A 23,178-nucleotide genomic window follows, 5' to 3' on the forward strand; every position below is an offset into this window, starting at 1 on the left:
CAGTTTAGTCCATCAGCCCACTACATTGTGTTGCCTGACATCTAGTGTGCATCACTGATACTACAACATAAACACAGTACAACACATCATCAAATAGAGATACATGGGGTAAAATGGAATGAATATTGTCTAATAGCAGTATTGATATAAGGAAGAGATGCCATACCTCATCTAGTAAATTGTGTAGTTATAATTTATATGCATCAGTTCCTACTGGGAACTAGGCTAGTGTTGAAATGGGGCGGGGGCGTCACAGGGAACTATGAAGGAAGATAGTGAAGCTCAATAGACACTTTTGCCACACTGGAGGGAAATCAGCATAATAAGCTTGGTTTTAGCCTGTGTTTCAGTCTTTTTGTGCCATCATGCCACTCCTCGCAGTTGCCACTCATTGTCATGCATGAAAGAATGGAATAGGCAATGGCCTACACAGGTCTGGGACCAGGCTAGCCTGGCTTGCCAAGCCTAGCATTCAATGACTTTGTTTTGAAAGTTGGGTTGATTACTTAGTTTTTAATTACATTTCGAATAATATATGCCATTTAGCAAACGTTTTAATCCAAAGTAATTTACAGTATGCATTCATTTTTTATATATGATTGGTTCCGGGAATCGAACCACCATGCTCTACCAACTGAGCCACAGAGGACCACATTTAAAAAAAAATGTAATAATATAAAATACTTGTCTTTTCTTACTAGCACAGACTTTGCTGATAGATGCTTTATCGAGAAAAGTTTTACTTGCAATGACTTTGATGTGTGGTTGTCTGACCTGTCTTTAATACACTGACTTAAAGTCAAGTGGATAAGAGCTTCTGGTAACTTATCAAAATGCTAATGTATTTTATATTGAACATTTTCATAGAGTCAAAATGTGGATTATACATTACATTTATTATAGCGGAACACTCTAACGCTTTGTTTTTAACCAATTTGGAAGGTGGTATTTACCACATACTGGGAAAACTCTATAGTGAACAAAAATATAAACCCATATTTCATGAGCTGAAATAAAAGATCCCAGAATTTTTCCATATGCACAAAAAGCTTATTTCTCAAATTTTGAGCACAAATTTGGTCACACAGTGGACATTTCTCCTCCTGACAGATGTGGCATATCAAGAAGCAGATTAAACAGCATGATCATTACACAGGCACACCTTGTGCTGGGGACAATAAAACGCAACACAATGCCGCAGATGTCTCAAGTTTTGAGGGAGGGTGCAATCGGCATGCTGACTGCAGGAATGTCCACCAGAGCTGTTGCCAGAGAATTGAATAACTCATTTTTCTAAAAACGTATTTTGATTGTCTGGGCCTGGCTCAGCCTCCGACAGCAAGGCACTACAGAGGGTAGTGCGTACGGTCCAGTACATCACTGGAGCCAAGCTTCCTGCCATCCAGGACCTCTAGACCAGGCGGTGTCAGAGGAAGGCCCTAAAAATGGTCAAAGACTCCAGCCACCCTAGTCATAGACTGTACTTTCTGCTAACGCATGGCAAGCGGTACCGGAACGCCAAGTCTTGGTCCAAGAGGCTCCTAAACAGCTTCTACCCCCAAGACATAAGACTCCTGAACATCTAATCAAATGGCTACTCAGACTACTCAGCTACTCAGACTCATTGCACTGCTGCTACTCTCTGTTATTATCTATGCATAGTCACTTTAATAACTCTACCTACATGTACATAGTACCTCAATTACCTTGACTCACCGGTGCCCCCACACATTGACTCTGTACCAGTACCCCTGTATATAGACTTGCTATTGTTATTTTGCTGCTGCTCTTTAATTATTTGTAACTTTTATTCTTATTCTTTTTTTCTGTAATTATTATTATTTTTAACTGCATTGTTGGTTAGGGCTTGTAAGTAAGCATTTCGGCGCATGTGACAAATACAATTTGATTTGAAACTACTTAACTAGAAATGACCACTTTCCCCACTTGGTTATGAACACAGCATTATATCAACTGTCGATACTTGATAATGGCGCCAATGAGAACAAAGAGGGGGCGTATCCTAAGTTTAAAAGTGCGGTATTAATCATCTCATTGGTTGACTTGTATTAAATGACCACGCAATCTTGACCAATTACAACTACCACCAAGCCATATTGTGTAAAGTAGGGCGGTCCCTGTTGAATGGCGCATAGCTGGCCCAATAGCATGATTAAAAACAGAAAAACGTAATATTCATGTTGACGAAGGCGTGTCTTAGAAAGGGGGCTGGGTGCGAGGTAACATGGTGGTTTGGTTATCGCCTATCAGCCATAGACAGAAGAAGGTTGGAGTGACTGAACGCTTGAGTGGTCGGCTTTTTATTTTCATTTTTCCTTTGATTTTGTGCTTTCGTTTGTCTTCAAAATGGAGATGGAGAAGAGGATCAGTTTGGAGTTGAGGAACAAGACCCCAGCCGAGGTATAGTATTACGTCTTTATTTATTTATTTCCCAATGCATTTTGTGAAGGATGACGACTCAACCATGGTGGATGCGAAATGACGAAGCTTGATACTCTTTAGCTTGCTAATTTATAGTATACAACTGATGTGCCAACAAAATATCTGATAATAAATCACATATGGGTGGTTACCACAACGAGGATGCGATAGAAATCGATTCGGAATAAAATGGAATCAGAACCTTGATGGTGGCACGACTTGCTCTGGCTGAGCTAGCGCTACCAAGGACATCAGCTAGGCCAATGCTGGCTAGCTAGACTCCTAACCGGTAACGTTAGTTAGTTAATGGAGTTCAAGTTTTCCCAACCCAAATAATGGCGATGTTAAGAATTATCAAACACTATTGGTAGCCTATATGGACTTTAGTAGCCTAGCTAGTTAGCCAACAATGCCCTATAATAAATTATCCTTGGATTTGCTAGCGTAGAGCCGACCAGCTCCACGAGTTGTTTTGAAAAACACAATGGAGTTGTTTGCGCATACTGAATAGAAGTGGTTTGTGTGAAAGTAGTGTTTGTTTGGTATTTTAAACAGCGAGCTAACTGAGTTTGCCTTCTCCGCAAATACAAGGTTATCAATCACATAGGTACATATTGTAACTACCCGTCTTTGGAATGCATTTCATGCAACCTATGCGCCCGCGTGGCGTTTTGCAAGGTAAAGTTGTGCAGAATGCCGCCCGTCGTGCTGATAATTACTTTGTAGCCTTGCGTTCTTTAACACTTCTTCGTGCATCAAATGTTGCATCGGTTGATTTTAAGTTCTATGAAAGTGTTGGCCAATTGCTATACGCTGAGCCGTTGACTTTGTAAGGGGTATGAATAGCACATGATCAATTTGAACCTCACCAAGATACGTTACTTTATGGTTAGCTAACTACGTCCACTAGTGTTACTTTGTAACGTTAGTTTGCTATAGTTCCCGCGACAGTAACAATTAATGACTTATCTGGCTTGGGATAGTGGCCGCGCGCACTCTGATCATGAGCTAACTTTAGTATGATGAGGGGGAGTTGCAGGCAGGAAGGATGTTGACATTCTCTAGCGTAGTTCAAAACGAATACTAGTATGCTACGTCATTTATTCATATTCTCTATTTCTTGCACAATATAGCAACACGTTCATAAAAACAAACTCAATGATTCTGTATCATTTACCAGTAATTCAAATTGTTCCACAGGTGGCTGAGCTGGTGGTGGACAACTGTCGGTCCAGTGATGGAGAGGTGGAAGGGCTGTCAGATGACTACAAGGAGCTGGAGTTCCTCAGCATGGTCAACGTGGGGCTCACCTCCCTGGCTAAGCTGCCCTCCCTGCCAAAACTGCTCAAGGTGAGCATCATCTTCGGTCCAAGATCCTATTTTGCCACTGGTCATGGAGAGGTCAAGATGGTTCACCCACATAAAAAATAAACAGATCCTATTTTGCCACTGGTCATGGAGAGGTCAAGATGGTTCACCCACATAAAAAATAAACATGTAATGCAAGTAAAAAATGTATTAATCCGTCTAGCCACATACTATAGTAGACAAGTGGACGACGCATAAGATATTAAGCATTTTTTTGTCTATGTACTATATGATACTTGCCAATGTAGTATTTTTTCAGATGAATCAATATCTGTCCTCTTCAGCTGGAGATCAGTGATAACATGATCGTTGGAGGTCTGGACCAGCTGTCTGAGAAGTGTCCCAACCTGACGTATCTCAACCTGAGCGGCAACAAGATCAAGGAGCTCAGCACTGTGAAGCCTCTGGTAAGGGAACCTCCATAAACACACCTGGTAGACCCAACAAAGTACATTCCACTTAATGGATTCCAATCACAGTCATTATTACAGAATCTTAACAGCATCACATTGTGATTGCAGAAAAACCTGAAGAACCTGAAGAGTCTGGACCTGTACAGCTGTGAGATCACCACTCTGGAGGACTACAGGGAGAGTGTCTTTGAGCTGCTGCCCCAGGTCACCTTCCTGGACGGCTATGACCACGAAGACAACGAGGTGCCAGACTCCGAGGCTGACGATGGTGAGCAACGACTGGGATGGGATGTGCTGAGGGTGGAAGGAAAGACTTGAGGCGTGTGCCCTTGTCCTAGAGCATTACAAAGAATTAACCCAATGTTGTCCTCCCAACAGATGACAACGAGGGGCTAGACTCAGAGGCTGATGATGGTGAGCAACACAGGGCTGGGAGGGGACGGACTGAGGAAAGGCTGGGAGGATAAACTTAAGACATGTGCCTTTGTCCTAGACCATTACAAAGAATTAACCCAATGTTATCCTCCCCACAGATGACGAGCACACAGCTGGCCCCACCAGAGATGGGGATGACGATGATGATGAGGATGATGAGGGTTCCGAAGGCGAAGAGGTGGGACTGTCCTACCTGATGAAGGATGGCATTCAGGTAATCATTCATCAAACCCGTGTGCAGCCAACAGTGTCTCTTAGAGGATACACATGAGACAGTGTATAGTCCAAGTCTCTTAGAGGAGACACACCATTTATTTCCTGATTCTACACGTTGATAGAAAGCTATTGATTGGTGGTGTTGACAGAAAGAGGATGTTTCAGATCTTCGGGGATGGGAGTATTTTCAACCTATGTTCCGTTTCCCCTTAACATTGAAGTAGGGACTCCGCTCAGGTATATTTCTACACCTGCTACGTTCGGTTAGGGGATTACCGCGGCCTTACCTGCTGCTTTCTAGCCGTTGGTATGTTGGGTCTAAAAGACCTACAGGAAAAGAGAACTCCCAGTCATGTTGATTGAAATGTTCTCTGGCCCTAGGATGAGGAAGATGATGATGACTATGTTGAAGAGGAGGAGGAAGAGGATGGAGTAGGAGTCCAGGGAGAGAAAAGGAAGAGGGATGCAGAGGATGAGGGAGATGACAGCGATGGAGATGACGACTAGCTCCTCCTGTAACCGAGCATGGGATCACAACTAGGCTAGAACAACAGGAACAGGAAATAGTTTGTGAAATTTTTTTTTTTGTATACCATAGATATTACTGTAGAATCTAAATGTTTTTAATTTGTTTTGTAAATGTTCCATATAAAAAGAAAAGCGGGTTAGAATTATAAAATGGAATGTGGTTTTGAAACATGACATGTGGGGAGGGGCTATAGCATTCAGACAAGGTGATGTTTAACTCTGGTGAGAAGTTGTAGCGGCCCATTTCAAGTCCATCTGGTTGTGATTGTCTCCTATGCCATGTTCTCCCAAGACTTTAATTGTCAAGCGAAAAGCTCCATGTGCTGTCTGGTTGGCTCATAGTAAGGTTTATATGGGAGGAGCTATAGGAGGACAGGCTCACTGTTATGGCTTAAAATGTAACATTTATTTAACTAGGCAAGTCAGTTAAGAACAAATATTTATTTACAATGACGGCCAACCCCTAACCCGGACAATGCTGGGCCAATTGTGCGCCGCCCTACGGGACTCCCAATCGTAGCCGGTTGTGATACAGCCTGGAATTGAACCACGGTCTGTAGTTACGACTCTAGCACTGATATGCAGTGCCTTAGACCTCTGTGCCACTCGGGTATCAACCACATCAAACATACGGAAACCACACGTTTGACTCGGTTCCATTTCAGCCATTACAATCCTCCTGTAGCTCCTCCCACCAGCCTCCACTGGTTTACACGTGGCCAACGAGTTCTGTTTAACAGTGACCCGGGCAAAAAAGAACCTTAGTGAGTCGTTAGCCCCTCCTATCTGTTCACCTACACTATATGTACCCGCTGTATTGTAGGGATTGCTGACTGTTTCCTAAGTACTTTGTTTAGGACCTGAGATTTGATACCTTTAAAGTTTGTCCGATCGCGGTGTCATCAATTCACTTCTAATTCCACAAACAGCCGATTTGTACGTTTTTTTTTTTTTAATGTATTGTGCTAGGGCTGCAGATGACTCTGGGTGATGTAGTTTTCACATCTCTGGGTAATGTAGTTTTCAGGTCTCTTACTCTAGCTCTGATCGTCATCAAAGAAGCCCTAGAGGTGGGTTTAAAGAGCTAATTCGTATTCAGGCTACACGGAGGTAATTTTGGACCAGTTTAGTCACATTCTAAAGCTCAGGTGGACCCAATCTCTCAGAAGGACCTGGTGATAAGCAGGAACACAGTTAATGGTCTCTTCTGTCCTGAATCCAACTTGGTACCCTGGACTTCTGTCATATCCCAATGAAAGAAAGAAAAAAAAATCTGTCTCCTTTTTGTTTGTTTGCAGTTTTATGGTTTTACTGTGCAAGGATTTTAAACTTGTATGACTATGTAAATAGACCTTTTATCTTTTCTGTGTAGTATTTGCTTGTTTTTTTGTGTTTTTTTTAACATGCAATATCTGTCCTTTTTTTATTTTTAATAAACACAAAGCACATGTCAGGATGTAAAGCTTCAGACCCCGACGCTCAACATTGGTTTATTTTTTTGGCCTCAGCTGTTGAGAAAGTCATGTTTTGGAATTTATGTTAATTAATCTTCTGAAGTGTTTTTAAATAAAAAAATAAATTCTGTTAATTCTTATGTCAACTTTTTTCCATCAAGTTATTTAATGGGCGTAGTACTAACTTTGACCCTCCAGATTAATAACAGTGTTTCTGGTCACGGGTCAGTTTTATTCCGATATCTAATGGATGTGTAACCCACCAGTAGGTCTGAACTCTGGAGAGGCCAGTTGAAGACATGAACCAGGTGGTGGTGCTATAGCCCGCAGTTTAACATTGAAGGCCCAGAAACCTCAATACTAGCAACATTCATTATGTTTTGCATTGGATTTGGGTGCTGAATGAAACCTAAAAGCCCCCAATATATATATATATATATATATATATATATATATATATTTTTTTTTTTTCTTTAAAGAACATAGCTAGCTGTAATTTTAATCAGGTCATTTTTTAAAAATTAGGTTTTACGTTTTAAGTGGCAATCAGCATTTGAAGCTAACAATGCACTCCCCTTGTTTTGGTAAAAAGCTGAGGGATGGGGTTGGAGAAATGGCACACCTCAAATTCATACAAAGCTAAGCATCATCCATAATATCCTAATATAGTTATGTTAATAAGCATTGAAAAACAAGCTATTTTGGGTTCTTTTGGGTACGACAGTTGAACTAAGCTCATGAGTCATAAGTTATATTTAAGCAATAAGGCCAGAGTTATGGTATATGGCCAATATACCACTAAGGGCTGTTAGGTGTGATGCAACGTGGAGGTGCCTTATTGCTATTATAAACTGGTTAACAAAGTAATTAGAGCAGTAAAAAAAAGTACATTCTGAAACAGGTGTCATCTTTTTACCAAACCATAGGAAGATTGTTCAATTGTTTTCATGTTGCACAGCACATGTGTTTTTGATAAAATCAGATTTTGTGTTTTAGACAATCATATGGGGGGGTCAAACATTAGGAGGGCTAGCTTGGAACTGCCGAAACTGGATTTTAAAAACTAATTTCAACTCTGAAAGACTGCAAGAGTGCGGTTATTCCAGGCCCAGTGCCATCGCTGGGCTACGGCAGCAAACGATTCAGCAGGCTACTGGCATTACAGTATAAAAGCTTTGTTGGCATAACTTTTATACACAACTTTTGGAGACAGAAGATGCTCTACAGGAACGTTAGAGTCCATCCATGTCATCTTGGTGCCTGGGCCCTTTCTCTCGCATTTCAAGGCCGCGTTGAGACAGTGACTTATCAGTGACCCAAGCCCTGCTCAGATTATCCCTACTATTGTGTTGCTGAGTTGTCGTAGTGCTGCTGCAAATGTACATTTTCCCAGGGGTGTTGGCAGTCACAATGTAAGTAACCAAATTTATGTTACTCTAAATCAAATCAAATCAAATCAAATTTTATTTGTCACATACACATGGTTAGCAGATGTTAATGCGAGTGTAGCGAAATGCTTGTGCTTCTAGTTCCGACTGTCAATCCGACAGCTATTGTCAGCAGTAATCATGTGCCTATGAACCTGAGTTATCCTGTTAGCACTGAGACATTTTGCCATAGCAAAAAGCCCACTGAACAGTGAACCCTGCACTATCAGTTCTAATATAAATATCGCTGTCATGTCTTCCTCTGATAAGAATGCCAGTAAAGCAATGCAAACAATCAAGATTCCCAGAAAAGTGCAAAAAATGTCCCACATTAACATATGTATCCTAAGAAACAAGGTTAATGAAATCAACTTGCTAACAACAGAAAGCATTCATATACTGACTATATCTGAAACTCACTTAGATAATTCCTTTGATGATACAGTGGTAGCAAGCAATACATGGTTATAACATCTACAGAAGAGACAGAAATGGCAAGAGAGGTATTGCTATTGATAATCAGAGTCATATTCCTATAAAGCCTAGAGAGGATCTCATGTCAAATGCTGTTGAAGTAATATGGCTACAAGTTCACCTGTACCTCAAAGTTACCTCTGCTGCAAAGTATAAGTTCATTAGAGTTACCAACCTCAGAAATTGCAGCCCAAATAAATACTTCACGGAGTTCAAGTACCGTGCTGCTGCTCCAGTTTCAACTGTTCTGCCTTATTATTATTCGACCATGCTGGTCATTTATGAACATTTGAACATCTTGGCCATGTTCTGTTATAATCTCCACCCGGCACAGCCAGAAGAGGACTGGCCACCCCACATAGCCTGGTTCCTCTCTAGGTTTCTTCCTAGGTTTTGGCCTTTCTAGGGAGTTTTTCCTAGCCACCGTGCTTCTACACCTGCATTGCTTGCTGTTTGGGGTTTTAGGCTGGGTTTCTGTACAGCACTTTGAGATATCAGCTGATGTACGAAGGGCTATATAAATACATTTGATTTGATTTGATTCAAGTAACAGACACATCTCAACATCAACTGTTCAGAGGAGACTGCGTGGATCAGGCCTTCATGGTTGAATTGCTGCAAAGAAACCACTACTAAAGGATAAGAATAAGAGACTTGTTTGGGCCAAGAAACACAAGCAATGGACATTAGACCGGTGGAAATCTGTCCTTTGGTCTGATGAGTCTAAATTTGAGATTTTTGGTTCCAACCGCCATGTCTTTGTGAGACGAAGAGTAGGTGAATGGATGATCTCCGCATGTGGGGTTCCCACCGTGAAGCATGGAGGAGGAGGTGTTGTGGTGTGGGGGTGCTTTGCTGGTGACACTGTCTGATTTATTTAGAGTTCAAGGCACACTTAACCAGCATGGCTACTACAGCATTCTGCAGCGATACGCCATCCCTTCTGGTTTGCAGTTAGTCAGACTATCATTTGTTTTTCAACAGGACAATGACCCAACACACCTCAAGGCTGTGTAAGGGCTATTTGACCAATAAGGAGAGTGATGGAGTGCTGCATCAGATGACCTGGCCTCCACAATCACCCGACCTCAACCCAATTGAGACGGTTTGAGATGAGTTGGACTGCAGAGTGAAGGAAAAGCAGCCAACAAGTGCTCAGCATATGTGGGAACTCCTTCAAAACTGTTGGAAAATAATTCCAGGTGAAGCTTGTTGAGAAAATGCTACTTAGACGAATCTAAAATACTTTTTTGCTTACTACATGATTCCATATGTGTTATTTCATAGTTTTGATGTCTTCACTATTATTCTACAATGTAGAAAATAGTAAAAATAAAGAAAAACCCTTGAATGAGTAGGTGTGTCCAAACCTTTGACTGGTACTGTATATAATATTATATACACTGAGTATACAAAACATTAAGAACACCTGCTCTTCCAGACGTAGACTGACCAGGTGAAGCCAGGTGAAAGATATTATCCCTTATTGATGCAACTTGTTACATCCACTTCAATCAGTGTAGATGAAGGGGATGAGACAGGTTAAGAATCATTTTTAATTATTGAGACAATTGAGACATAGATTGCATATGTGTGCCATTCAGAGGATGAATGGGCAAGACAAAAGATTGAAGTGCCTTTGAACCGGGTATGGTTGTAGGTGCCAGGCGCACCGGTTTGTGTGAAGAACTGCCACACTGCTGGGTTTTTCACGCTCAACAGTTTTCCGTGTGTATTTAGAATGGACTAACAGCCAACTTTACACAACTGTGGGAAGCATTGGAGTCAACATGGGCCAGCATCCTTGCGGAACACTTTTTGAAAACCTTGTAGAGTCCATGCCCCAAAGATTTGAGGCTGTTCTGAGGGCAAAAGGGGGAGGGGTGCAACTCAATATCTTTATCTTTTGTACGCTCATTGTATATCAGAATATGTCACCCCAACACTTGTTGAAAGGGGAGTTTATAGTAGTATAGTTGAACACTTTAAACTATGTATTGTATTTGTTGTGTTGTTTCCTGTTTGAACACCAGGAAGAGTTCCCACTGCCTCTAAATACTAAATCAGCAGGATTTCATTAGTTAAAAGCATATGACTGATTAGCCCTGTTTGTGTAATGCTGTGTAGCTATCTGCAATCATCATCCCTGGCCCCTCCATAGTCCGATAATGGTGGTGTTCTGTGATCCGTCTCAACATCTGTTAATACTGTACATCCACCCCAGTACAACAAAAGCTAGGTCATGGGGCCTAATACCCAGGCCATAGGGATCAAAGCTCAGTGTATTGAGGTGAACTGTGGCTGGCAGTGACAGACAGAGTAGCTTAGCGATCCGAGTAGGGCACCACACTAAAAGGTGGCATGTCCCACCACGGTTGGCTCACCCCGGGCAGCACAACGCTCATCAGAAAGATGAGAGATTCCCCCCCCCCCCCCATCCCCTCCCTCCTCACCAACCAGCCACCGCCTCCTCACCCACCAGCCGCCTCTGCCTGCCCTGCGCCAAATCACATACCATCCGTCTCTTCCTCTCCCTGCTCATCGGAGGGATTCAGCCAGCCCAGCGCCCAATCACATACCATCCGTCTCTTCCTCTCCCTGCTCATCGGAGGGATTCAGCCAGCCCAGCGCCCAATCCTGCCGGGGATCATAACTCATCGTGCTTTTGAACGCATTCCAGAGTCACAAAAGCGTCTGTCAAGTCTGCGTGTAACATCTGCTGGGCTATCCCTCCCTCCTCCACCACCACCTCCCTACCCTCTGTCTCCCTAGCCGTCAGACACACTGCATCATCAGTGGACTGGACAGAGGAAGGCACTGTAACAGCAGAGAGAAGCAGACTCCACAAGGTGACCCAGGGTGACCTCCAGGATGACTCCCCCCATGGCATGGCCAATGTCAGGGTCAGTCAGTACCCCTCACCACCCCTGTCCCTGAGCCTCCGTGTTTCCTGCCTGGGGCCATGTAGGGGTGGGCAGATCACCAGGGCACAAGTGCCCCCATTTAGGGCTCCACTGGGGCACTTCCAAGGGCAATAGAGGCCACTTCATTCAGTGGAGGCATCCAGGGGTATCATTACTCAGTGATATGATGAATGATGCTCTGTGGACTGTTTGAGGGAGCTGTTTGAAGTTGATACTGTGTGATGATCACATGCACAAGAGATCACACTCAATCAGAATGTTATCACAATACACAACAATTTGTAGATTTTATATATCAGAATATGTCACCCCAACACCTTTTGAAAGGGGAGTTTATAGTAGCATAGTTGGAAACAAGAGGAAATTGGTTTCACAGAATAATAATCCATAAAACACAACACATTACACTAGCAGAAAGACAATGGATTGTGTCTTTGAGAAATGCTTACTGAAAACAACATTACCACTGTGATACTACTGTTTGAAAGCTGATGAGGGTTAAGGCTGTCTGCCTGCTGTTGAATAATTCACAGCCACACACAATAGCACAGACATTAGATCTGTCATTGTTGTCCAGTTTGGGAGGAAGCACCACTTAACATTGTCTGGCAAGAGAGGGAGAGAGAGAGAGAGACACAGAGAGAAGGACAGAAACAGAGAGAAGGACAGAAACAGGGAGAGAGAGAAACAAGAGAGAGAGAGAGAGACAGAGAGAAGGACAGAAACAGAGAGAAGGACAGAAACAGGGAGAGAGAGAAACAAGAGAGAGAGAGAGAGACACAGAGAGAAGGACAGGGAGAGAGAGAAACAAGAGAGAGAGAGAGAGAGAGAGAGAGAGAGAGAGAGAGAGAGAGAGAGAGAGAGAGAGAGAGAGAGAGAGAGAGAGAGAGAGAGAGAGAGAGAGAGAGAGAGAGAGAGAGAGAGAGAGAGAGAGAGAGAGAGAGAGAGAGAGAGAGAGAGAGGTTGTATAGAGCATGGCCTTGTCAGGTGGCTGATGGACTCTTTCATCAGTCAGCATCTCTGATCATATGGAGGCATTGTCCACTGCAGTTACATAACTCTGTCATCATGCATTCTATAGCTATCCCAGGCCCCATAAATCTCCTCTGGCCTGGAATCACACACAGACACATACCATATACACTTAGGCCATATATACTACTGCATGTTAACACACATTCCCATAAATCCACATGCTGCTGTACATGGTGGAGTTGATTTCACACACACACACACACCCCTGCATTAACCTTCCCCTCTTCCCTCACTGTGTCTGTAAGCCAGCAAATCACAGTGCTCGGGCTGCTCCATGCCTTATATGGACAAACAGCTTTTAGGGGGAAGGGTTTCCCCCTGAGCCGCTGCAGTTACACTGGGCTTTTTGTCTGCCGGCCTACCTTCCATATGCACACATGGCCAAGCATGGTTAACTTATGCATCAATTATGTATGGTTGTCAATGGGGGATTTGTGATTTCTTCTCTTCTTAACAAATCGTTCTCCGTTTCCACACACAGAAGCAAGCCAGTGCACACTTACAGGAGGTCAGTGGCCTCACTGGAGCTTCGGCTGTCTTTAAGACTCTGACAGACTGCTGACACAGCAAAGAAGGGAATCTCCCAAAAGGAGTGTATCAGCAGAACGCATCCCTGGAATTAAACACACACACACACACACACACACACACACACACACACACACACACACACACACACACACACACACACACACACACACACACGGACACGGACACACACACACGGACACACACACACACACACGGACACGGACACACACACACACACACACACATACATACATACATACATACATACATATACATTCAAACACACACTGCCTGTGTCCTCCCACTCTATCCCTCACAGCCCACTGCTCCTAGCATCCTGAATCCCCTAGAGAGGAGCAGAGTCAGACGGGTACAAAGGCCAAGCAGCTGGAGGGCGTCTCCTCTCCCCTCCTTTCCCCTCTACTCCTCTCCCTTCCTCTCCTCTCCGCCTTTCATGTCCTCTCCCTTCCTCTCCTTCTCTCCTCCTCTTCTCTCCTCTCCTCTCCTCTCCCCCTGGACCAGGAGGCTCAGCGCAACACAATCTCACCCCATCACACCCAAATCTCCATGGTGATCAAAGCTAAAATAAATCCCCACTGAACACAACAGAGCACATTCACAAAATACATAATCTTCTGATGGGGTGAGGGAAGTTGCAAATAGTTCAAGGCAAAATCAGATGTAAGCAAAGTCAAATCAAATGAGCTTGGATATAGCTAGGCAAAACAAAATGTAAAGTGAATGTAAAAAAATAAAGGATATACTACTTAGCGCCCAATGATCTCATGACTTGGGGCTCTATTCAGTCTTTATGGCTGAAGTGTTTCAGATTCCTCAATAGAAATCTAAAGGTAATTTCAGATTGAGCCAACATATGAAACTTTTACCGTGAATGTAGTCTCCACTAAAGCGAGAACATTGCCTTTAAATTTGAATCACGCTGTAAAGCAAAAATTCTGCAATGCAGATTGAATAGAGCCCCTGGTTTCTTTACATGATGCAGACTTGTATGAATGACAATATATTGGCCAGTAGCATATTGTCCTGCAATAAGGTTAGAGCACAACATTCTTTGCAGGTGTCATGGCGTATGAACCCTCACAAACTTTGTCAGTTGTAGTATTCCAGAGATATAGTGTCACGCTGATATAAATGATTTGGGAGACAGGCGCAGGAATGCGTAATAGTTTTTTTTATTAAGCACCAAATTACGTTGTGCTGTGTAAAGGCACGGGACGAAGACCAAACAAACAAGTAACAAAAACACAGGGTTGAAACCCAAACAAAAGAACGAGGAGCACCTTGAATAGATAAAACTAGCGCACAATGAGTATCACACGGGACGAGACCTGTAATCATCTGCACAATCCACAATGGCACAAAAGCCCAAACACACAGAACAGGTACTCACACGCACCAAAGAACATTGTAACAATAATTGACAGCACCATGGTAAACAAAGGACATATATAAACTCAGCAAAGAAAGAAGCGTCCTCTCACTGTCAACTGTGTTTATTTTCAACAAACTTAACATGTGTAAACATTTGTATGAACATAACAAGATTCAACAACTGAGACATAAACTGAACAAGTTCCACAGACATGTGACTAACAGAAATTGAATAATGTGTCCCTGAACAAAGGTGGGGGGAGTCAAAATCAAAGGTAACAGTCGGTATCTGGTGTGGCCACCAGCTGCATTAAGTACTGCAGTGATTCTCCTCTTCATGGACTGCACCAGATTTGCCAGTTCTTGCTGTGAGATGTTACCCCACTCTTCCACCAAGGCACCAGCAAGATCTCTGACATTTCTGGGGGGAATGGCCCTAGCCCTCACCCTCCGATCCGCCAGATCCCAGACGTGCTCAATGGGATTGAGATCCGGGCTCTTCGCTGGCCATGGCAGAACACTGACATTCCTGTCTTGCAGGAAATCAAGCACAGAACGAGCAGTATAGCTGGTGGCATTGTCATGCTGGAGGGTCATGTCAGGATCAGCCTGCAGGGAGGGTATCACATGAGGGAGGAGGATTTCTTCCCTGTAACGTACAGCATTGAGATTGCCTGTAATGACAACAAGCTCAGTCCAACGAAGTTGTGACAAACCACCCCAGACCATGACGGACCCTCCACCTCCAAATTGATCCCGCTCCAGAGTACAGGCCTCGGTGTAACGCTCAGTCCTTCGACGATAAAACCAGAATCCGACTATCGCCCCTGGTGAGACAAAACCGTGACTTGTCAGTGAAGAGCACTTTTTGCCAGTCCTGTCTGGTCCAGTGACGGTGGGTTTGTGCCCATAGGCAACGTTGTTGCCGGTGATGTCTGATGAGGACCTGCCTTACAACAGGTCTACAAGCCCTCAGTACAGCCTCTCTCAACCTATTGCGGACAGTCTGAGCACTGATGGAGGGATTGTGCGATCCTGGTGTAACTCGGGCAGTTCTTGTTGCCATCCTGTGCCTGTCCCGCAGGTGTCATGCCTCCTTGCAGCATGTCTAAGGCACGTTCATGCAGATAAGCAGGGACCCTGGGCATCTTTCTTTTGGTGTTTTTCAGTTTTCATAACTGTGACCTTAATTGCCTACCGTCTCTAAGCTGTTAGTGTCTTAACGACTGTTCCATAGGTGCATGTTCATTAATTGTTTATGCTTCATTGAACAAGCATGGGAAACAGGGTTTAAACCCTTTACAATGAAGATCTGTGAAGTTATTTGGATTTATTTGGAAAACAAGGTCCTGAAAAAGGTATGTTTATTATTTTTTTTACAAATACAATCAGTGGGAATAAGGGCAAGGTGTGCTCAATGAAAGTTCCAGAGGGATCCGTGACATGTAGGCTCTCCCATGAAGCATCTCTTCACTCCTAAGGCAGAACACCTTGTTGTGGTCCTTCCAATTCTGGAAGGCAAATATATGCAAATCAAAGGCAGACCCAGAGAGCAGCAGCTTTGCATGGTTCCCACAACATGAGCTCTTTACCCAGAATGCCTGTTGGCAAGACATCTGTCTCACTCCCATCATGCAGTGTGGTAAAATGAAATATCTTGAGTTGGACTGGAACACCAGTGTGGAAACAGCATTAGAGTAGAATTTAAAAGGAGAAATGTGCAACATATGCTGCAGTATTCTTTGAGGTGGTATAAGTCAATATGGCTACATGGCAAGGAGAGGTCTCTCTGGCAGAACATAGATGGAGTCGTATATTGGGTTTGGACACACGTTGTTAGCACCAGAAAAATATGTGTTGCTATGTAATACTTTATTACATTATATAGCATGGATTGCTTAAATGTTTTGACAATTCTGACTCTTCATGTTTGAGAAAACACATGAAAGACAGAGTTCTTGGAACATCAGTCACAAGGAGATCACAGACACCAGTTGGATAAACCCCCACGTTTTTCAGATTGTTTTTCACCCCAAGAAAATGTAATGTCTGAGTGAAAATGATGGAACTGAGCCAAGAACGCAAAATTTAAGTTCTTAGGCTGCTCTGAACAGAGCCGTAACACCGTCTGAGACAGGCAGACCAGGCCACCGTGTGTGTGTTGCTGAGAGGAGCGTGATCGGCTCTGCCTCTGTTATTTCTAGACACAGTCCGTGACTAACTGTTCACAGCCAAGTGGAATCAGGAAGAGGCACTTGTGTTGTAGACATTCTTCATCTTCCTTTTTCTTGCTCATAATTTATACTCACTGAACCCTAATGTTAATTGGGGGTAACACCAGCCTGATCTCATAGACTAAACGTAAAATAGTAAATGTAAATTTGGCTTACTCAAGTTATGTTATGTTATGTTATGTTTGGTATTGTAACATAATACAGAAGGTTACTTAAGGCAAAAACAAAAGGAGATTGGTGGATAGTTGGGCGTATAACGCGAATGTCTAGCAACCCAAAGGTTGCATATCGAATCTCATCACAGACAACTTTAGCTAGTTAACAACTTTGCAACTACTTACTAATGTTTAGCTACTTTGCAACTACTTAGCTAACCCTTCCCCTAATGATAACCTTAACCCTTTAACGTAACTCCTACCCTAATCTTAATTCTAACCTTAAAGGGTAGTATGAATGACATCAATGTAACAACACAGTGTGCTCAAAGACTTAGTAACTTAGTTGTAGCCATGATCTGGTTACCTATACAAACATAGTTATGTTTTTGGGTTATTACATATTTATTCATTTGTTTCTGGATATCTTCTTAACTACCCTCAATTAACTATTTCTCAACGTCATATGGAGGATCTACTCAGTGCTACCGAGTTTGTATGCTAGCGCGGTAGCTAGCTCAAGCTCGCTAACGTTACCCACATCTCATGCTGTTCACAGACTTTGTGGCTGTTTTATCTAGTGGGAACCCGTTAGCACGGCAGGCTCTGGTGTCGTCTTGCTGTGGGCTCAAAACGAAAGAGAAAGTCATGCTCTAATTGTGTAGTACCGTGCCTGTTCTCCTTTTTGTTTTGTCAACTTTTCGGCATGTTCTCTGTGAAGTAGGCTACGGGCGTTTTGTAACTTTTTCCACCTTAGCAAAATCTATTTGCTTTTGATTTTTCTCTCTATATAGCTATTGGATGTCCCTGACTCTCCCTCGGCCTGGTGAAGCCCCAAGCTCCCCTCGCTTTGGTATCTAACTCAGCCTGCACTCTTTTAAAAGTTTTACCATCGAATGGGCCTGAGCCATCAATCTGTAAATCTCTGCTCTCTCTTCGCTTTTAATCTGCCATCATATTTTAGTTGTGTTGTGTTAGTTGTGTTCAAGCTGGTCTACTGTAGTTGGGCTCTAGCTTGCAGACCATAACCGTGGTGGTTGGCTAGGCTGGCTAGGCTAATAGCAAGTTGGCTAAATAGCTAACATTGGCTAGCTTTCTGGCTAAGATAACTGCATGTAACTGGTTAGTATCAGGTATCAAGGTAAGACCCAAGTGCAGACTTTGTGAAGTAACCATGTTTATTGTAACCACAGGGGCAGGCAAACGACAGGACGACAGGTAGGCTCAGGGTCAGGGACAGACAAGGGTGAAAAACCAGGAGGATGAGAAAATGAGAGACTGGGAAAAACAGGAGTAGACAGGAAAAACGCTGATAAGCTTGACAAACAAGACGAACTGGCAACGAACAGACAGAGAACACAGGTATAAATACACAGGGGATAATTGGGAAGATGGGCGACACGTGGAGGGGAGTGGAGACAAGCACAAGGACAGGTGAAACAGATCCGGGCATGACAGTTAGATGGCATTATATATTTCCAAAACGTTGGTTTACTTTAATGTAGCTGCAAGCTAGGTGTTGAAAGCAGCTGGGTGACTCATTCAGTGCTAATGTAGCATTTGCAGGCTAGTAGGACTAATGTTAGCAGGCTGGTAGGGCTAATGTTAGCAGGCTAGTAGGTCTAACGTTAGCAGGCTAGTTGGCTTGTAACCTTGCAAGTTGATTTGTCAAAATAAATTAATAAACTATTTGCTTGTAAATTGGCTGATTTTATTTTATTGAAACAAGTAGTCATGAGTGCAAACTAAGTTCTATATTTGAAGTTATTTCTGTTTATATTATAGGGAATAGGTCTGCTTGCCAGATCCTCCATATTACATCACACCCCAGAAAAACTATTTCCGACATGACTACGGTATTTTTCGGAATTCTGAACGGTTTTATGCAATAACTGTTTTTACAGTGATGTGTAACTTGGCATTGGAACTTTTGATGTGTATACTAATGCAAATCCACATGTTACATGTTGTTACGTTTATGCTACCTACCGTTTAACCGTAACCGCAAGACTAGCTAACGACAGCTAGCCACAATCAATTGGAATTTGTAACATATCATATAAAATCGATTATTGACATCCACAAATTAATACATACCATACGAAATGTAACATATCATACTTAATGGAGGGAGACAGATTTACCTTTACTATGTTACCCATGAAAAAAGAAACTTCCCTTTTCAGGACCCTGCCTTTCAAAGATAATTCATAAAAATCCAAATAACTTCACAGATCTTCATTGTAAAGGGTTTAAACCCTGTTTCCCATGCTTGTTCAATGAACCAGAAACAATTAATGAACATGCACCTGTGGAACGGTTGTTAAGAAACTAACAGCTTACAGACGGCAATTAAGGTAACAGTTATGAAAACTTAGGACACTAAAGAGGCCTTTCTACTGACTTTGAAAAACACCAAAAGAAAGATGCCCAGGGTTAAGCATGCTGCAAGGAGGCATGAGGACTGCAGATGTGGCCAAGGCAATAAATTGCAATGTCCGTACTGTGAGACGTCTAAGACAGCGCTACAGGGATACAGGATGGACAGCTGACCATCCTCGCAGTGGCAGACCACGCATAACAACACCTGCACAGGATCGGTACATCCGAACATCACACCTGCGGGACAGGTACAGGATGGCAACAACAACTGCCGAGTTACACCAGGAATGCACAATCCCTCCGTCAGTGCTCAGACTGTCCGCAATAGGCTGAGAGAGGCTGGACTGAGGGGTTGTAGGCCTGTTGGAAGGCAGGTCCTCACCAGACATCACCGGCAACAATGTCGCCTATGGGCACAAACCCACCATCGCTGGACCAGACAGCACTGACAAGTCGCGGTTTTGTCTCACCGGTTGTGATGGTCGGATTCGCGTTTATCGTCAAAGGAATGAGCATTACACTGAGGCCTGTACTCTGGAGCGGGATCGATTTGGAGGTGGAGGGTCGGTTATGGTTTGTGGCGATGTGTCACAGCTTCATTGGACTGAGCTTGTTATCATTGCAGGCAATCTCAATGCTGTGCGTTACAGGGAAGAAATCCTCCTCCCTCATGTGGTACCCTTCCTGAAGGCTCATCCTGACATGACCCTCCAGCATGACAATGCCACCAGCCATACTGCTCGTTCTGTGCCTTATTTCCTGCAAGACAGGAATGTCAGTGTTCTGCCATGGCCAGCGAAGAGCCCGGACCTCAATCCTATTGAGCACATCTGGGACCTGTTGGATTGGAGGGTGAGGGCTAGGGCCATTCTCCCCAGAAATGTCCGGGAACTTGCTGGTGCCTTGGTGGAAGAGTGGGGTAACATCTGACAGCAAGAACGGGCAAATCTGGTGCAGCCCTTGAGGAGGAGAATCACTGCAGTACTTAATGCAGCTGGTGGCCACACCCAATAACGACTGTTACTTTGGATTTTGACCCCCGCTTTGTTCAGGGACACATTATTCCACTTCTGTTAGTCACATGTCTGTGGAACTTGTTCAGTTTATGTCTCAGTTGTTAAGTTTGCTGAAAAGAAACACAGTTGACAGTGAGAGGACGTTTCTTTTTTTGCTGAGTTTATATATATTTTTTCAATATATATATATTTTTTTATTGAACCTTTATTTAACTAGGCAAGTCAGTTAATTAACTTCATGGTGACTGGGGGGCAGTATTGAGTAGCTTGTATGAATAAGGTGCCCAGAGTAAACTGCCTGCTACTCAGCCATAAAAGCAAGAATATGCATATAATATAATATATATGCATATATATTTGGATAGGAAACACTCTGAGTATCTAAAAGTGTTTGAATGATGTCTGTGAGTATAACAGAACTCATATGGCAGGGGAAAACCTGAGAAAAATCCAACCAGGAATTGGGAAATCTGAGGTTTGTAGGTTTTCAACTCATAGCCTATCAAAGAGTGGGATATTGGTCATATTGCACTTCCTAACGCTTCCACTAAATGCCAACTATCTTTAGAACTTTGTTTGATGCTTCTACTGTGAAGGGGGGCCGAATGAGAGGGGATTGAGCCAGGTGTCTGGCAGATTGCCACGAGCTCGTGACGCGCGTTCTACAGACAAAGGAATTCTCCGGTTGGAACATTATTGAAGATTTCTGATAAAAACATTGTAAAGATTGATTCTATACTTTGTTTGACGTGTTTCTACGACCTGTGATATAACTTTTGGGATTTTTCGTCCGACCTTTCGGCTGGATTTGCACACGCGTTTGGATTTGTTTACCAAACTTCCTAACAAAAGGAGGTAGTTGGACATATATGAACTTTATCGAACAAATCAAACATTTATTGTGGAACTGGGATTCCTGGGAGTGCATTCTGATGAAGATCATCAAAGGTAAGTGAATATTTATAATGCTATTTCTGACTAATGTTGACTCCACAACATGGCGGATATCTCTTTGGCTGTTTTGGTCTCTGAGCGCCGTACTCAGATTATTGCATGGTATGCTTTTTCCGTAAAGTTTATTTGAAATCTGACACAGCGGTTGCGTTAAGGAGTAGTGTATCTATAATTTCATGCATGATAGTTGTATCTTTTATCAATGTTTATTATGAGTATTTCTGTAAATTGATGTGGCTCTCTGCAAAATCACCGCATGTTTTGGAACTACTGAACATTACACGCCAATTGATATAAATATGCACTTTATCGAACAAAACATACATGTATTGTGTAACATGAAGTTTTATGAGTGTCATCTGATGAAGATCATCAAAGGTTAGTGATTCATTTTATCTACATTTCTGCTTTTTGTGACTCCTCTCTTTGGCTGGAAAAAATGGCTGTGTTTTTCTGTGACTTGGTGGTGACCTAACATAATAATTTGTGGTACTTTCACTGTAAAGCCTTTATGAAATCAGACACTGTGGCTGGATTAACGAGAATTGTATCTTTAAAATGGTGTAAAATACTTGTATGCTTGAGGAATTTTAATTATGAGATTTTTGTTGTTTTGAATTTGGCGCCCTGCACTTTCACAGGCTGTTGGCGGGGTGGGACGCTACCGTCCCGAATATCCCAGAGAGGTTAAGAACAAATTCTTATTTACAATGACGGCCTACAATGACGGTAACACGTGTGCTCAACAAATACCTCAATGATGCTTGAGGTGACCATGAGATGCTTTTCTTCCTCAATGTGTAAGTCAACGCAGAGTGTCGCTCATAAAATCATATGCACCCATTAGACTCGTGGTGACAGCAAGCTTCTTCCTGTCTGTTGCGCTGTTGGATGAAGTGTTGACATCTGGAGTGTGACTGTAGTTAGTCACGGAGCAGAGCAGCGTCAGTCCTAATTTGAGGAGGCAGAGGGACCTCTCTCATGTGTTTAATGAGCAGGGCTTGGCATGGAGGCCACAGGGGCCTGCTGCCCTCTGGGAGGGATTCTGCCCTATGGAGTGTCAGGATCTCCACAGACCGAGAGAGAGAGAGAGAGAGAGAGAGAGAGAGAGAGAGAGAGAGAGAGAGAGACAGCGAGAGAGAGACAGAGAGAGAAAGAAAGAGAGAGACAGTGAGAGAGAGAGACAGCGAGAGAGAGACAGAGAGTGAGCGAGAAAGAGTGCGCGAGTTGAGAAAGAGAGACAGAGAGAGAGCAAGAGAATGAGAGAGAGAACAAAAGACAGAAAGAGAGAGAGAGAGACAGAGCGAGAGAAAGACAGGGTAATATTTGTGCATATTTAAGTGTGCATTGGGTAGAGGATGTATTGGATGTATTCTATTCTCACAGTAGACTTCCCTCGGCTGTGTTCTGGCTTCTTTATTTCTGTGGTGTATTTTTGTGTCTCATTGAAAATCACTGTCAGGATCTCTCACCCGGTTTTAAGGAGGTGCCATCATCTCTGTACTGTTTTTAGTAGTGACAACACAGGAGGATGATAACGCACAGTCCGTCATGCCGTAGGCCCAGCTCTCTGTCTGTCTGTGTCGGACTAGCAGGCAGCTCCCGCCACATGGTGTGAGGTGCACACATGCATGGAATCATTCCTGTGTTTGTGTGTGTGTGTGTGTGTGCGTGCGTGTGCGTGTGTGTGTATGTGTGCATGTACATACAGTTTCTACAGACTGGCAGAGAGTGTGAGTGAAGTTTCAAATGCTCTTGAACAGATTTGGTCAAAAATGAAGAGAAAGTAAACCCTCCA

At 43.2% G+C, this 23,178-nt stretch overlaps 1 protein-coding gene across 1 annotated transcript; it reads left to right on the forward strand.

Moving 5' to 3' along the window:
* The first annotated feature begins 2,212 nt into the window (after window positions 1–2,212).
* On the forward strand, window positions 2,213–6,990 carry LOC110507631 (acidic leucine-rich nuclear phosphoprotein 32 family member D). Its single transcript, XM_021587748.3, has 7 exons — window positions 2,213–2,421; window positions 3,643–3,792; window positions 4,095–4,217; window positions 4,332–4,491; window positions 4,602–4,637; window positions 4,757–4,872; window positions 5,256–6,990. The coding sequence occupies exons 1-7, from the start codon at window positions 2,368–2,370 to the stop codon at window positions 5,379–5,381; spliced, it is 765 nt and encodes a 254-aa protein (XP_021443423.1). The 5' UTR covers window positions 2,213–2,367; the 3' UTR covers window positions 5,382–6,990.
* The last annotated feature ends 16,188 nt before the right edge of the window (window positions 6,991–23,178 follow it).

This window comes from Oncorhynchus mykiss, chromosome 2, assembly GCF_057628025.1.
Source record: "Oncorhynchus mykiss isolate SJ-2025 chromosome 2, ASM5762802v1, whole genome shotgun sequence".
NCBI classification, from domain to species: domain Eukaryota; kingdom Metazoa; phylum Chordata; class Actinopteri; order Salmoniformes; family Salmonidae; genus Oncorhynchus; species Oncorhynchus mykiss.